This window comes from Mesoplodon bidens (genome assembly GCF_964165515.1).
Source record: "Mesoplodon bidens genome assembly, chromosome: 2".
Lineage (NCBI taxonomy): Eukaryota > Metazoa > Chordata > Mammalia > Artiodactyla > Ziphiidae > Mesoplodon > Mesoplodon bidens.
In genome coordinates this window covers 156,261,502-156,276,593 of record NC_138177.1, presented here as the reverse complement: position 1 = coordinate 156,276,593, position 15,092 = coordinate 156,261,502, and the positions used below count along the sequence as shown (strand labels likewise).

General features: G+C 49.2%; 2 protein-coding genes across 2 annotated transcripts in view; both read right to left on the bottom strand.

The window, feature by feature from the left end:
- Nucleotides 1–557: 557 nt before the first annotated feature.
- Nucleotides 558–4,998, bottom strand: LOC308606431 (uncharacterized protein). Its single transcript, XM_081217283.1, has 6 exons — nt 4,975–4,998; nt 3,235–3,302; nt 2,811–2,917; nt 2,419–2,587; nt 1,566–1,630; nt 558–1,184 (listed from the first exon to the last, which is right to left on the bottom strand). The coding sequence occupies exons 4-6, from the start codon at nt 2,558–2,560 to the stop codon at nt 846–848; spliced, it is 546 nt and encodes a 181-aa protein (XP_081073409.1). The 5' UTR covers nt 2,561–2,587; nt 2,811–2,917; nt 3,235–3,302; nt 4,975–4,998; the 3' UTR covers nt 558–845.
- Nucleotides 4,999–8,381: 3,383 nt separating this feature from the next.
- Nucleotides 8,382–15,092, bottom strand: part of SF3A3 (splicing factor 3a subunit 3) — a 28,539-nt gene continuing 21,828 nt past the window's right edge. The window contains exons 16-17 of the mRNA XM_081217233.1: nt 9,623–9,678; nt 8,382–8,691 (exon numbers count right to left, since the gene is read on the bottom strand). Of these exons, the coding sequence (XP_081073359.1) occupies nt 8,614–8,691; nt 9,623–9,678 (134 nt within the window). The 3' untranslated portion in view covers nt 8,382–8,613. The remainder of the gene's footprint in view (nt 8,692–9,622; nt 9,679–15,092) is intronic.

Here is a 15,092-nt window from a genome sequence, read left to right as displayed (position 1 = left end):
GCTGAGAGTTGCTGCCTTAGTGACCAGTTCAAGTTTGTATACGCAAACCTCTTCCAGAAACAGACATCACCTTCTTCCCAATCTTCTTCTTTTCCTGGAAATATCCGCAGCATAAATGGAGCTCAAGTTTATTTGAATTTGGTTTCAAAGCTGTGTGGGGGATGACAAGAAAGGGGATTGATTTAGACCCTTAAAGATAAAGGGGGTGGTGGTCATTTCAGGAAAGCAGGGGAACCCCAATTCCAGCCCCCCTCTTTGTGTTAAAGTCTGGGGAGGATCTGGGAAAAGTAGATGGAACCGGGCATTTTTACAGATGAAGAAACTGTCCCTGCAGGACTTTGGGGTCCTCCTACTTGATGGGGGTCAGACAGGAGACTGTTCTGTTTTTCCAGACAAATCCCAGCCTCTCCTTGGGAATGGGGCTAAGGCCCTGCCCCCTTGGAGAGCATCATGTTCAGGCCTAGGCCCTGGGAGCCTCTAGCACAGAGTTGTGGACTTGATAAATCCCTTTTACTAAAGATACAGCTACAAAGGACTTCCCTGGTGGCACAATGGTTAAGAATCCGCCTGCCAATGCAGGGGACATGGGTTAGAGCCCTGGTCCGGGAAGATCCCACATGCCGCGGAGCAACTAAGCCCGTGCACCACAACTACTGAGCCTGCGAGCCACAACTACTGAAGCCCGCGTGCCTAGAGCCCGTGCTCCACAACAAGAGAAGCCACTGCAATGAGAAGCCCGCACACCGCAACGAAGAGTAGCCCCTGCTCGCCGCAACTAGAGAAAGCCCGTGCGCAGCAATGAAGACCCAATGCAGCCAAAAATAAATAAATTAAAATCACTAAATTTATTTTTTAAAAAAAGATACAGCTACAGGAATCAGAGCTGGGGGTGGGCCTGGGGACTTGCAGGGCCTATGGGACCTTCCTGCCTGCCGCTCCCTGACTGCTGAGCGAAGGAACAGCAGCAGAGCGCCAGCCAGGGTCCAGGGCAGGCGGCTCCTGGTGGCCCCTGGTGCGGCCCCGTTGAAGTGGAGGTTCTCATCCAGCTGGAGGCAGCTGCCTGAGGCCAAGGCTCGGCAGCACTCGTGGTAGCAGGGCTGAGCCACAGCCCTGTGACACCTGGGTGTCCCTGTCATGCAGGCCTGGCTGCGCCCTGCAGCGTAGCCTGAGCTGGACCGTTTCAGCTGCAAGAAGAGATGAGACCGTTCATCCTCCCCTTGGCTTCGTCCCCCATTCACAGAGAAAAAAAATGTTAAGTTGGGTTGTGGGCTGGGCTGAACTTCCTTGGACCCCTCTCTCCACCCCCATGAGGCCAGCCAGCCAGTCCCCAGAGAACACACAGGGTGATCAGAAACAAGGGGGCATGTCACAGAGACTTGGAAGATTCCAGCCGCTGCCCTGGATTTCAGCCTAATGTGGAGCTAAGAGGGTCGAGCAGCCTGGCCCCCAGCAGGTCAAGCTCCAGCCCGATTCGGCTGCTGACCCTTTAGTCGAGCAGGGGAGAAGAGAGGCCTGCAGTTCTGAGGGAGGGCAGCACCCAACCTTGGAGCACAGCAGGGGCCCACCTCACAGAAGTCCAAGCCCTCGGGGCACTCGGCCACAGATGTCTGCCTTGGCAGGAGATTTTCCCCTTGAAGAGAAAGCGAAGGGAAGGGTAAGGGGTGCCGAGCCCTGTGAGCTCCAGACAGAGGCGGGGCTGGAGCCCCATCCTGCCTGTCCCACTGGCCCCAGCCACCCCTCGCTGTCCATTCCTGCTTCCACTTCCCAGAGCAGGCAGATGTGGACAGACACTCATGTTTCTCTTGGGAGCTGGCAGGGTGGTGGTCACCAGTGGTGGAGTGGGAAGTGTCTTGTCCTCTGGGACGGTCAGGTGGCCTAGGCCTGGGAGCAGAGCAGGGCTGTCTGGGGAAGGGCTGTGACACATCTGCTGGGGGACAATTCCGCCGCAAAGCCCCAGGCCGCCCCCCAGGGGAGGGCATCTTGTGTGTGGACTTCACACCTGAAACTCGCCCATCTCTGCCACCTGGAGACGCACAGGAACTTGCTCCGGCTTCCTTGGAGCTTGTGGGGAGGGGAGCACTGGCCCAGCTGGGCGGGAAAGGTGGGGAGTCGGAAGGGGAAATCCAGAAGGGGTGGGGCACCGAGGAGGAGGGTAGACCTCAAAGCTAAGGGCCAGCCTGACAAGGTTTAGAGGTTGGGGTGTTGATAGAGGCTGGGGAGGTTAGGGAAAACAGCTCAGGTGTTGGGGGCCTGTCAGAGGGTGGGCAAGGCTCAGGGCTGGGGACAGGTGGGGCGGGGCTCAGAACTTATGGGGCCAGTGGGAGGAAGAGTCAGTGTGGAGGGCAACGGAGGAGGGGCTTGGAGTTGGAGGACGACGGAGGAGGGGTTCAGAGCTGCAGGCTAGGGGGACTGTCTCACCCGAGGCCGACTGGTTGAGCTCCAGGCAGAGTGCGCCGCCACTGCAGTGCTGCAGAGAGCAGGGTCCGGGGCTAGAGGCCTGCAGGTAAGGGCTGGGGCTGGTTTCATTTCTCCCCTCACAACTGAGGCTGCACCAGGCCATGTAGTGGGAAGTGTTGAGTTGGATCGGCTGGGTAAAGAGAGTGCCTGTGAGTCCAGGGCGATGGGGGGTGGCCAGCCAGTCCTGGGCCGTATCTCAACTCTCAGGGCAACCCAAACACCGACTCCTCTCTCTCCCACTTCGGCACCTCCCTCCCAGCACCTTACTGGAGGTACCTGAATGTCACACCCCTTCCCACCCTGCAGCAGCCCCTCCTGGCAGCACCCTGCCTGGTCCCCCACAGCAGCCCTACCCCTGCACTCGCAGTAGTTCTCCCCTGCGCTGCACTCTGCTGTTTGGTTGAAAGGCTCTGCTTCCCGGTTTCCACGCCTCTCCGTAGCAGTGGAAGCTGTGGCACATCTGTGGGAGGTTTTGTTTGTTTGTTTGTTTGTTTGCAGTATGCAGGCCTCTCACTGTTGTGGCCTCTCCCGTTGCGGAGCACAGGCTCCGGACGCGCAGGCTCAGCAGCCATGGCTCACGGGCCCAGCCGCTCCGCGGCATGTGGGATCTTCCCAGACTGGGGCACGAACTGGTGCCCTCTGCATCGGCAGGCGGACTCTCAACCACTGCGCCACCAGGGAAGCCCTGTGGGAGGGTTTGAACGCTGTGGCCCTCCTCCCCCGGGTGAAGGCATCCAGGAGGCTCTCTCCTCCTTCACAGACTGCTTTGCCGCTTACCTGGACAGGAGCGGGGGTCAACTGGCTTCTCACCAGGTTCTGGGCTACCAGTAGGACCTGCAGGAGGACTGGTGGGAGGAAAAGGAGAGAGGAGACCCTACTGCAGGAAGCAACCAGCTCAAGAGTCAAGGTTAAGGAAAGGTCATGCAGTGGTTAAGTAGAAGGGGCCATGACACAGGTGAAAAGAAGGGATAGCCTCAGGGCCCAGGAGTAGTCACAGGTTAGGGTTGGTCACAGGGACCAGGAAAGGCTGAGGTCCCTGGGCTTAGGACAGCTACTTCTGAGCAAAGCAGCCTGATGGCTACTATTGGTCACAGACATCTTCTGAGAGGTAGGCCAGGAGCCCGAGAGGGTGAGGGACTGGTCCTGGGCAGCCCAGGGGAGGGCTGCAAACAGAGATTCCCATTATTACACTATGCGAAGGAGTAAACTAAGGCTGGGAGCAGGGGGGTCAACTTGTATGGAATAAGGGGTCCCAGGGGCTGGGCTTTTGCTTCCTGCAAGTCATACTTTCAGAGTGACATTGAGGCCAGCACAAAGGGTCCTGCAGCCTGGTAATGGCCCCTCTGAGAGTAAATGTTGTTGTTGGCATGGCAACAGCAGCATCCCAGGCCCGAGGGGAGACAAAGCTGGAGCAGGTGCAGTGACAGGAAATAGACAGGAAATCCGGTGCCTCTGATGTGGCCTCATTTGCCTCTGACATCAGAAGGTGCTGGGGGTGGGGAGTGGCTGGTGATGGGCTTCCTCAGAACCCAGGGCAGGGAAATGCTGGGTCACAGAGGGGGTCAGAAGTCAGGGCTCCCCTTGTCCAGATCCTTCAGGGTTCAGACCCAACCCTGTTTCTAAATCAGAGCTGAGCTAAGGGCAGGAGGTACCTCTCAGACCCTGGATAGCTGGATGCCAGCTCTGGTTCCCCCAGGACAAAGGGATCAGATCTGTAAGGGTCTGCTAAGCCCAGGTTCAAGTTTTTCCATGTGAGGCAGAAAACTGCTGGAGATGGGAGAGGGGGCCCTTATTCCCATCTTCCCGCCCAACCCTGGGAGGCTGAGCACAACCCAGCCCCCAGATTTCCCAGGGCTAACAGGGCATGTTTCCTTGTTGTCAAGGGTTGGCCCTCCATCAGCACTTGGATCTCACAGGTGATGGCTGCCAGGGTGATGTGATACAGAGGAGAGCCTGGACCCTGTCTGGGCTGGGCCCCTTCTGGCCATGGTCTTTAATGCATGAGTGGGGCTGTGCTCAGAATCCTGGGTGCAGAGGTGAGGTAGGGTAGGACCCCTTGGCAATAGAGGCCACTTCTCTCTCCACCCTCACCCCTCCTTACCACCAGAAGCCTCAGCCCCTCCACTGCTCCCTCCCCTCCAACACTACACCCAAGAAGTGTTCTCATCCAGTTAACACCTCTCAAGGGGACTTCAGTCTCCAAAGGCAAATAGGTCAAGAGGGGGGCCCAAAGGTTCTCCCCAGCCCCTGTGCCCTTGTGAAAGGAAGGACCCAAGCCTCCCACACAGCCCTTTTCCCACTTCCTGGTTGGGACAGCTGAGGCTGGAGGGACAGCTCAGGAGTGTGAGGGAAGCAGACAATCAGCCAGATCAGAAAGCCGGGCGAAGCTTAGATGGTTACTTGGTAGTCTGTGTTAGTTCTGGCTCCTTGCCCATCTACTTTAGTCTGTGCATGTCTCCATAAATAGAACATTCCCAGTATTCCCTGAGCCCCACCCCATCCCAGCTGCAGACCTACCTGCGCACCTGAAGGTGTGGAGGGCAACCAGGTGTGTGCCTGAGTCAGGGAGGCTGCAAGCGCAGCCCCTGGAAGCTGGCGGCTGCCCCTCCTCCCCTCCAGTCATCTGTTAGCTCTGGCAGTTCCCTCTGCCGCTGCTGCCACCGGGGACACAGGCAAGAGAAGGAAGCACAGCTGATGTCCAGACTGAAGCCAAAGGGAGAAAGTAAAGTCAACTGGCAGATAGAAGGACCCCACTGGAACGTGTCTTATCTGTGTAGATGAGAAACCCGGCAGGTGGAGCAGGCTCTCAGAAGAGATGAGAGGGATGGGAGGCCAGGGTCCTCCCAGGGCCCACCTGCAACGGGAGAACTCTGTCTGTCTGATAGTGGAAAGGGGAGTGGGTGGGGAGAGGTCACAGGCCCATTCCTACCAAGAGAACTTAGAGACGAGGCTGCCAGCAGGCAGGATGGAAGGATGAAGGGAGAGGTAGTTATCATCCCAAGGACAAAAAAATGTAAAAACAATGCAGAGGGAGGACAAAAACCTCACCTTTGTCTGACCCTCACTTCCCAACACATGGGTTACTTTTAGGGTGCTCCCTTTGTAGAGCCTTCCAGCACAAGCTGACCCAGCGAGGGGAACAGAAGGGAAGTGGAGGAAAGGGATGACAGTTGAGGCTGGACACAGATTTATTGGCTTTCCTCTCAGAGGTAGGGAGTGAGGAGACTCTCGCTTCTGGAAGGTTCATCCCGAGATCAGCCTCTGGGTTCAGCAGGGCCAATCTGGGGGTCAAGCCCAGATTCCTGCCTGGGCTGGGAGGGGCAGGCAGAGTCCTGCAGTTGCTCTGATTGAGCAGCTTTCCTCCTTGAAAAGTGAGCTGAATCATGTTCCTGGCAGGCAGTGCCCTGGCAGAGGTTCAGACTCCAGGTCTAAAGGAGAGATTCTCATAAGACTCAGGAACCAAGGATGCACTTCTGGGGATTCATGAGCTCCTGAAATTGTGTGCAAGAATGTACACGCAGGGACTTCCCTGGCAGTCCAGTGGTTAACACTCCCCGCTTCCACTGCAGTGGTCGCAAGTTTGATACCTGGTGGGGAAACCAAGATTCCGCATGCCATGCAGCACTGCCAAAAAAAAAAAAAAAAAAGTATATGCATGCATACTTTTCTATGGAGAAAGTCCACAGTTATCTTTGTATTTCCAAAGTAAAAAAGATTTATAGGGCTTCCCTGGTGGCGCAGTGGTTGAGAGTCCGCCTGCCGATGCAGGGGACACAGGTTCGTGCCCCGGTCCGGGAAGATCCCACATGCCGCGGAGCAGCTAGGCCCGTGAGCCATGGCCGCTGAGCCTGCGTGTCCGGAGCCTGTGCTCCGCAACGGGAGAGGCCACAACAGTGAGAGGCCCGCGTACCACAAAAAAAAAAAAAAAAAAAAAAGAAAAAAAAAAGATTTATAACTACTGATCTAAACCCAGGAAAGAGCACTACTCCGCTCTCCGTAGCCTAGTCAGGGGGCTCAGCTCTAATCCTGTTCTTCTTATAGCAGACCCCTGAAGGCGAGACTTCAGGGAGTCACCTCTGGGGAGAACCACTGCTTATTTATTTATTTATTTATTTATTTATTTATTTATTTATTTAAATTATTTTGGCTGTGCCAGGTCTTAGTTGCGGCATGCGGACTTCTTAGTTGCGGCATGTGGGATCTAGTTCCCCGACCAGGGATCAAACCCGGGCCCCCTGCATTGGGAGCAGGGAGTCTTACCCACTGGACCACCAGGGAAGTCCCGAGACCCACTTCTGACTGACGCCAAGTTTGCTGGCACCTCCCGAGTAACTCTGTGCCCCTCAGGGCTCGGTGGAGCTGGCCACACGACTCTTCCAGCTGGCCCAGGTGTTACTGCACCTCCTTACCTCTGGGTCTGCTCCCACCATCTCACATCCACTTAATTCTCAAGATTTGCAAACCTAGCTGTGCCTGGCACATGGAAGGCACTAAAAAATATTTGGATGATTGTAACAAATGAACAAAAGGAGTCTCTGCCCCCCGCCCAGGGGCTTGTTTCCTCCCAGGCACCTCTGGCTCAGTTCACAGGATGACTAGTTACCTGGGCAAGGATGACGGCAGGACTCCACAGAACCTGCTCCCACCGCCCCTCCACACTGTAAAGAAAAAAAACGGGCTCTTGGAATGCTCCATTGATTGACCTTGCCGTCCCAGGTACCCGCTCCTCAAGAGGGGGCTCAGAGGAATGTGACGGTGGGAAAGCATCCGGTGTGTCCCTGGGGAGGCCTGATGCTGCTACTGCCCCAGCTGGAAGGCTGGAGAGACATCCCCTCCCATGTTTACCATTTCCCAGGCTTTAACTCTCTTCTCAAATGGCAATGTCTCCTTGCACTTTGGGCCTATTTTCAGTTATCAACGTTTTCAGTTGGCTCAATTAGGTTTTATTATCCACTCGCTCTGCTTTAGAAACTCAGGCTCTGGAGAGGTTGTCCAACTGGGGTTTTAAGCAACTGGAGAAGCCAAAAGTACAAACGAACATGTGACGACTTGCCCAAGGGATGGGCTGAACCAGTAAGGAAAATCCCAACCTGGTGGTGAAACCCTACTCATGGAGATAACCAGGGCAATAGACGAGTGTGAGGGAGAGGCCAGCTCTGGAGCTGGGATCTTTCCAAGCAGACATATAAGTAGATATATTACAAACAAACTGAAGGTCTGGGTGCTGAGGGGCAAAGGGGGCCTCTGGGGAATCCTGTTCTGGACCCGGCCCTGGCCTTCAGATGACTGTGCTGAGGGCAGATCAGGGCCCCCCGGCTCCCCTAGTCCTTTCCCTTTGGGATACCAGATTCAGATCCTGAGGCAGTTGCTCAACTCCGCCCAAATCTTGGCTATCTGGGCTTGGAGAACACAAGAATATTAGCCACTTCTTAGTCAAGTGAGGATCCCATAGAAGACAAACGTAGACCAAGGACTCTTGTTCTGAAGTAGCAAGCAGGTGAAGTCACTGCTGGCCTTAGTTTCACTGTGTGCCAGGCTGCTGAGGCTTAGAGAAGGGGCAGGCCCATTCCAAAATAGCCCAGGTCCTTCCTTTATGCAAATAAAAAGGCAACCTTGGTGCCACAACTTTGTCCTTAGCAGAGGTCCTGGCTCACCCTCCCCATCTTTCCCGAGTACAGTATGTGCACGAATGGCTGACTCAGCTAAGGGCAGGGCTTATCCTGGGGTGATGCTCATTTGGGGAAGTGGCAGCAGATGGGGGTGGGGAATGAGGCTAAGTCAGAATTACCCAGCATAATATATGTAACATAACAGGCGCTCATTAGACTTCAGTTGCTACTGAAGTTCGTGAGAAAGAGGTAGGGAGGTGTTAAGAACTAGAGGACTGAATTAGTACATAATCCTGGGCTTCAGAACAAGACACGTTCAGAACAAGGGCTGGTTTTATTTTCCAACAGGATCTTTTTTAATATAAAACAAAGATAAAACACACCTCAACCCTGCAATATGCCAGCATGCCTTGCTTCTACAAGATGCATGCTAGTCCGTAAGACTAAGTAGCAAAGAGTCTTTAGGAGCACTTGGCTGGGAGAAATAGAAAAAGCAGATCTTAGGGAAGACTGGGCTAGCCCCACAGCTGAGATACATCCCTGAACACTAGAGCAGTCCTTGTCTTTTCAGATCCTCGTATGTCTTCTTATTCACAACATTCCCACTGGAGTCTTCATACTCTTCCTAAAAGGGAAGAGGAACACCATTAGCTACACCTCCTGGGAGAAATGTTTGGAGCCAACCTCTGGATACCTGAGCTCACCCTGGCCTGATTCCATGCCATTCGTCTAAGACAGCCTTTCTCAACTGGGGTTCTGCTCTATTGCTCACAGCATCTATTAGACATCTAGGATGGTACCAATTATGACCGATCCTTGTGGATGTCTGAGAAAATAGTTCATTCAAATCACTGTGTTTAAGACAAGGAACCCTGGTTGAGAAAGGCTCACTTAAGACATGGTTTTCAAATGGTTCCCAAGAATCCTGGGTTTCCGCCTAAGAGACCACTACGGGGGATGAAAGGCCAAGAAGGCTGAGCTTCTCCACATCCAGAGCAGTTCTGCTTTTTTCTATTTTATTTATTGGAGTCCTACATTACTGTCTGAAAAAGGCTTTGCTGCTAAAAAAAGGAACACTGAAAACCACTGACCGAAAAGAGAAGCAGCAGCTACCATACCTCACGTACACATCATTCCTCATCTCTGAAATCTGCTGCTCAGGATGACTATCTCAAGACCAACAAGGATACCTCCCTGCCACATGAGAAGATCACCTCTCATCAGATGCTCTCCTCAAAGGATATCTAATGTATGACATGGAGTCTCAACTTCTTAGCTTATGAATCCTCACGGCAGGACAAGACACAGGGCACCCCTGCTTGCCACTTCAAAATTTCAGTGGGAGGATATAACCTGTCTTAAGACACAGATTTAAAGTCTGACACATTTAATTTAATATCACAAATGAATTAGGCTTACAAGTCAAGAGCCAATTATAGACATTGTCACATTACACTTGCTGCTGCAGTGAACCAGGGACCATCTCCTACCTCCCTTCTACATGGTGGGGGAGCTCTGTCTCTTGATGCTGCCCCCGGTGCCATGTGAGCACTCACCTCGGTGTCAGGCTGCCATCGTTCCGATGCCTTCTGCAGTTTCAGCTTGGCCCACACTGCAGGACGAGAAAGGATCAGCAATCAGACTCCACTGGGTACAAGGTGTTACAACACATCCCTCATTAGGATCCCCCTGAGTGCCTGCCCTTGAGACTTCTACCTGCCCCAAACTGGAATTTTGGGTCTGGATCGCCTGTGGACAAACCCCTTTCATTGCAAAATTTTACCGTAAGGTTTCTTGGCTGCAAAATAAAAGTTGGATCAAATCTAACCAAAGACCTCTTAGAATTGAGAACTGATAATCTCAAAGGAAAAAGCTAATGTGGTACAACATATAGGAATTATTGGAAAAAGTGACCTTATTGTATTAAAGTTCATAATAGAAGAGATTGAGAACACTAGACATTGTCAAATATGTCTATTTAAAGTCTGGTGCATATACTTCAAAAACTTTAGAGGAAAAAAAAAGTGAAATATCATGGCCAAAGAGTCTGAAAGATAAGATGGCTCAACAAGCACTGAAGACATTAAAACGAGAATTCTGACAGCTCAATAACTAATTATTCCAATGATCACGAAAAGGGGAAGACATCTACAGACACCACCATAGCTTCAGAGGGAGGGGATCAAACACGTACAAAGACAGGACAGATAACAAAACTAGGGAAAGAACAACTTAAACCTGTAAGAATGGTGTCAGGAAGGTGCACCCTTAGAACAAAGAGCTATGTGGAGCAGATGGGACAGGTCTGCTGCTACAGAGATAAGATGATAAAATATTAACAGATTACAGTGAAAAGGAACAATTACTTGATTCTTATATGCTTTCACATTTCCCATCAAGTAGAACAATCTCTAAACTTGACAAGATTACCACACATTTTTTTTTTTTTTTTAATTTTTTTTGCGGTACACGGGCCTCTCACTGTTGTGGCCTCTCCCGTTGCGGAGCACAGGCTCCGGACGCGCAGGCTCAGCGGCCATGGCTCACGGGCCCAGCCACTCCACGGCATGTGGGATCTTCCTGGACCGGGGCACGAACCCGTGTCCCCTGCATCGGCAGGCGGACTCTCAACCACTGCGCCACCAAGGAAGCCCAAGATTACCACACTTTAAAAAAAAATTTTTGGCCATACCGCACGGCATGCGGGATCTTAGTTCCCGGGATCGAACCCATACCCTCTGCATTGGAAGGCAGAGTCTTAACCACTGGACCACTAGGGAATTAATAAACTTGACTTGATTAGAAGGTATATCCTATAGAGGAAGTTGAAGTCTAAAATGGGTAAAGAAATAGTAAATGAGACAACATATAAGTGCTTAGCTCTGTGCCTGGTGTACAGGCACTCAACTAATCATCTTTTCCTTCCTTGCTAATTGCCTTAAATTAGCTGAAGTCTTCAGGCCCAGATAACATGCACATTACAAAGGAATGGAGAATTTACCACGTGCCAGGGCAGGGCGTTACCATATTCTTTGTCCAGGCCATTCAGGAATCCAACCCAGAGTGGTTCTAAAATACCAGATATCAGAAAGGCTGTCATGATTTTCTTTTTTTTTAGGACACAGTGTGGGCCATCTCAGAAGGTGAGAGGCCTCAAATTTTGGGGTGGTTAGTTTCATTTTTTAATAAATTTATTTATTTTATTTATTTATTTTTGGCTGTGTTGGGCCTTCGTTGCTGCGCGCAGGCTTTTTCTAGTTGTGGCAAGCGGGGGCTACTCTCCGTTGCAGTGCACAGGCTTCTCATTGCAGTGGCTTCTCTCGTTGTGGAACACGGGCTCTAGGCACGCAGGCTCAGTAGTTGTGGCTCATGGGCTCTAGAGCGCAGGCTCAGTAGTTGTGGTGCACAGGCTTAGTTGCTCCGCAGCATGTGGGATCTTCCCGGACCAGAGATCGAACCTGTGTCCTCTGCATTGGCAGGCGGATTCTCAACCACGTGCCACCAGGGAAGCCCCTGTCATGATTTTCTTAAAGAAAGAAGTGGATGTAGGAAACTGGAGCAGTGAGGGAGATGTTACTCTTCAGAGGAATCTGAAAACAATTAGAAAAAAATGGAACCACCTCTGGGCGCCAGCGTGGGTTCACTAAGAGTAAGTGAGGCAAATTAATTTGAATTTCCTATTTTTGATGGGATAGTGCCGACCCGATAAAAGGTACAGACACAGGATATCATGATTTTAGCAAAGCGATTGCTCTCATAGGCAATGTCCCTAGAGTTCATGAAAACATTGTAACTCTCATGATACTGCCATAAACAAGATGGTGTATTTGAACCTGATGCTATTAGTTTATTAGTTTAGTGGACTTATACCTAGCGAATATTGGTCATTTGTGACCAACCACCTAAATGGGGAGTCTCTGGTGGCAATTCCATAGGGCTCTTTCTTAGCTGTCTTTCGTTCACCTTTAAAAAAATCGTAAGTCTGGAACAATGGAATGATTAAAATAATAAATTTATAAGTGAAATCCTTCATTTAAGTAAAAAAAAAAAAACAATAAAAACCTACTGTAACTTAAATGACAGTACTGAATCTCTCCCTCCTGGCTAAAAGCACCAAAAGGAAAACTTCAACAGAATGATCTAAAACAAAGACAAGTACATCCAGTGTGACAGCTGTGTCAAGGGTTACTTCCTTGCCCACTCCCATCAGGGAACACATCTTCCCAAGGTGTTCTGGAAGGAGCAGTCCTGGTCTAACAAGTAGCTATTTTTGCTGCCGGCTACTGAAAAGACAGCTGACTGGACTACAGATGTCACCTGACCCAGCTGCGCCTACCTATTGTCCTTCCCAGATATTAGAAATTGGGACACTGAGAGACTGAGCTGGATGATGGCAGGCTCTGAAAACTGAAAAAGGTCATACAGGGCAAGGGCTAGAGTTGTCTTCATTGTGAGTTAAGGCTTAAAGAGAAGACACAAGGACGTGGAGAAGGCATACATATAGAGAGAAGCACAGCTGGATAAGCATATACTTGCTAACAGGATGGAGGGCATGGAGTTAGGTTTTAATGGGTTCTCTTCCTCATAAGCAAAAATCCTTAAGATGTCTAGTTTTGATGCTTTCAAAAAACCCCAAACCCAAAAACCACACACAAATTCCAGGTTTAATAAAAAATAATTATTCTACCGATAGGAAAAGAAGAAAAATTGCAGAAACTCTACAGAATAGAATTAACTTTGATTTCATAATTAATTGGCACCTACTACTAGTGAGACACCTGAGATAAAGTCTGTCATGATCTTGTGGGAGTCAAGATATATACAACCTTCTATCTGTTACTGAAAGTCCAAAAGGAAGACAGAGAGTTAATCTAAGATACTTAAAGGGAGGAATAATCCCTGGGAAAAAAAAAGGGAGGGGGAAGGTGATGATAAATTTGTAATAAACCTATAAATGATCTATTGCAGGGGGATGAAAAGAGAAAGTGATATTGAGATAGAAGTGAAACTACAAATGCTATGTAGAGAACCTACAAATATTAGAACCTACAAATATTCAAGGGAAGTCATGATGGGTGGAAATGATACAATAAATCAAAGAAGTGGTAATAATAATAATATGCATATAAGAGAAATTGATAAACCTAGACACCTGAATAAGGAAATAAATATTGAAAACAATATGGATAATGGAAAAATCATGAACCTGCCAATAATATTCTGGAAAAAAATTTAAGTTTTCTAAAAATCTTTGTATGGCTAAAGAGAAAATGCATGAAGTTTTTTTTGGAATACCCCTTAATGATCAACTCAAAAACATCTACTTGATAAGGGTGATTTTAAGAAGGCAGGATAGCACTGTGGAAAGAGAAGAGACCGCTGTAGAACAGACATGGGTTTGCTCCATGGCTTTCTTCCACTTACACGCTATGTGACTTTGAAAAACTTACCTCATTTTCCTCTTCTGGAAAATGTGAGAGACCTCCTACCTCACTGGTTGTTCTGAAGGTTAAATGAGTGTAAAAATCTCCTATTTACCTGGCATACACCAGGCACCTGGTAAATGGTAGCTAGTAATAGTAAGATTAAACTCCAAATGAAAAGATAAAGGTGACTTTGGATCTCACGCCTCAGACTCTGCAGAGGAGCCCACAAGTGAAGCTGATAATGATGGCAGCTTATGCTTCTTCACTGAATACATTCTACACTGTGGTCAGACAGGTGTAGCACTTGACCTGCATTATCTCATTTAAACTTTGAGACAACTCTCTGAAGTAGATATATCAATATTATTACCACCTACATTTGATGGATAAGGAACTAAAAGACCTAACTTGTCCTGTGTCCCATAGCCAGTAAGTAAGCGGTGGAGCCATGATTTGGACCCTAACCAGTGGCCTCTCCAGAGTCTGCACACTTAACCACCACATGAAACTATATTAGGAATGTGGTTTTGAACCAACTTTACCCTTGAAGCAGAACATATGAAAACATATAAAACTTGACAGAATCCATCAACCAAGTCCTAGGGAAAAAGATCATGACAAGACATAATGGAAGTAAAACCTACTATGCATAAAATAAATAAGCTACAAGGATATAGCACAGGGAATAGAGCCCATATTTTATAATAACTATAAATGCAGTGTGATGTTTAAAAATACTGTATCACTATACTGTACACGTGAAACATAATGTTGTAAATCAACTATACTTCAATTAAAAAAAGTGAAATAATAGAGATAATGGGAATCTGAAAGCAGAAAAAACACTTTTTATAAACAAGGTGATAAGGATATTGATAGATATGAGATTAAAGACATAATGTCTCCAGAATCATTATGAGAGTAAGAAGTATAGAATTTACACTGCTTCAGGCCATCCAGATATAATCACCTCCTATAAATAACTCAACTAATAATACACATTAATAATAATAGAAATTTGTAGTAGAAAGAAACTATTAGACGAAACATTAAAAGACTTCCCTGGTGGCACAGTGGTTAAGAATTCACCTGCCAATGCAGAGGACACAGGTTCAATCCCTGGTCTGGGAAGATCCCACATGCCGTGGAGCAACTAAGCCCATGCGCCACAACTACTGAGCCTGCACACCACAACTACTGAAGCCCGCGCACCCTAGAGCCTGTGCACCACAACTACTGAAGCCTGCACACTCTAGGGGCTGCGTGCTGCAAGTACTGAGGCCCGCACGCCTAGAGCCCATGCTCCGCAACAAGAGAAGCCACCGCACCGCAGCGAAGAGTAGCCCCTCCTCGCTGCAACTAGAGAAAGCCCGCATGCAGCAATGAAGACCCAACACAGCCCCCCAAAAAAAACATTAAAGTTAGAAATGTTAGAAAACTACCTGTCTCAAAGAAATAGATTCAAGTCTACTATATAATCTATGTAAGTGAGAAATCTAACAAGATAACCTTTCCAGCAAAGGAGTTAAATATAAATAGATCAATTAATACACTGAGTGTAAAGCACTTAATATCCCTATACAAGGATGAGCATTGATGA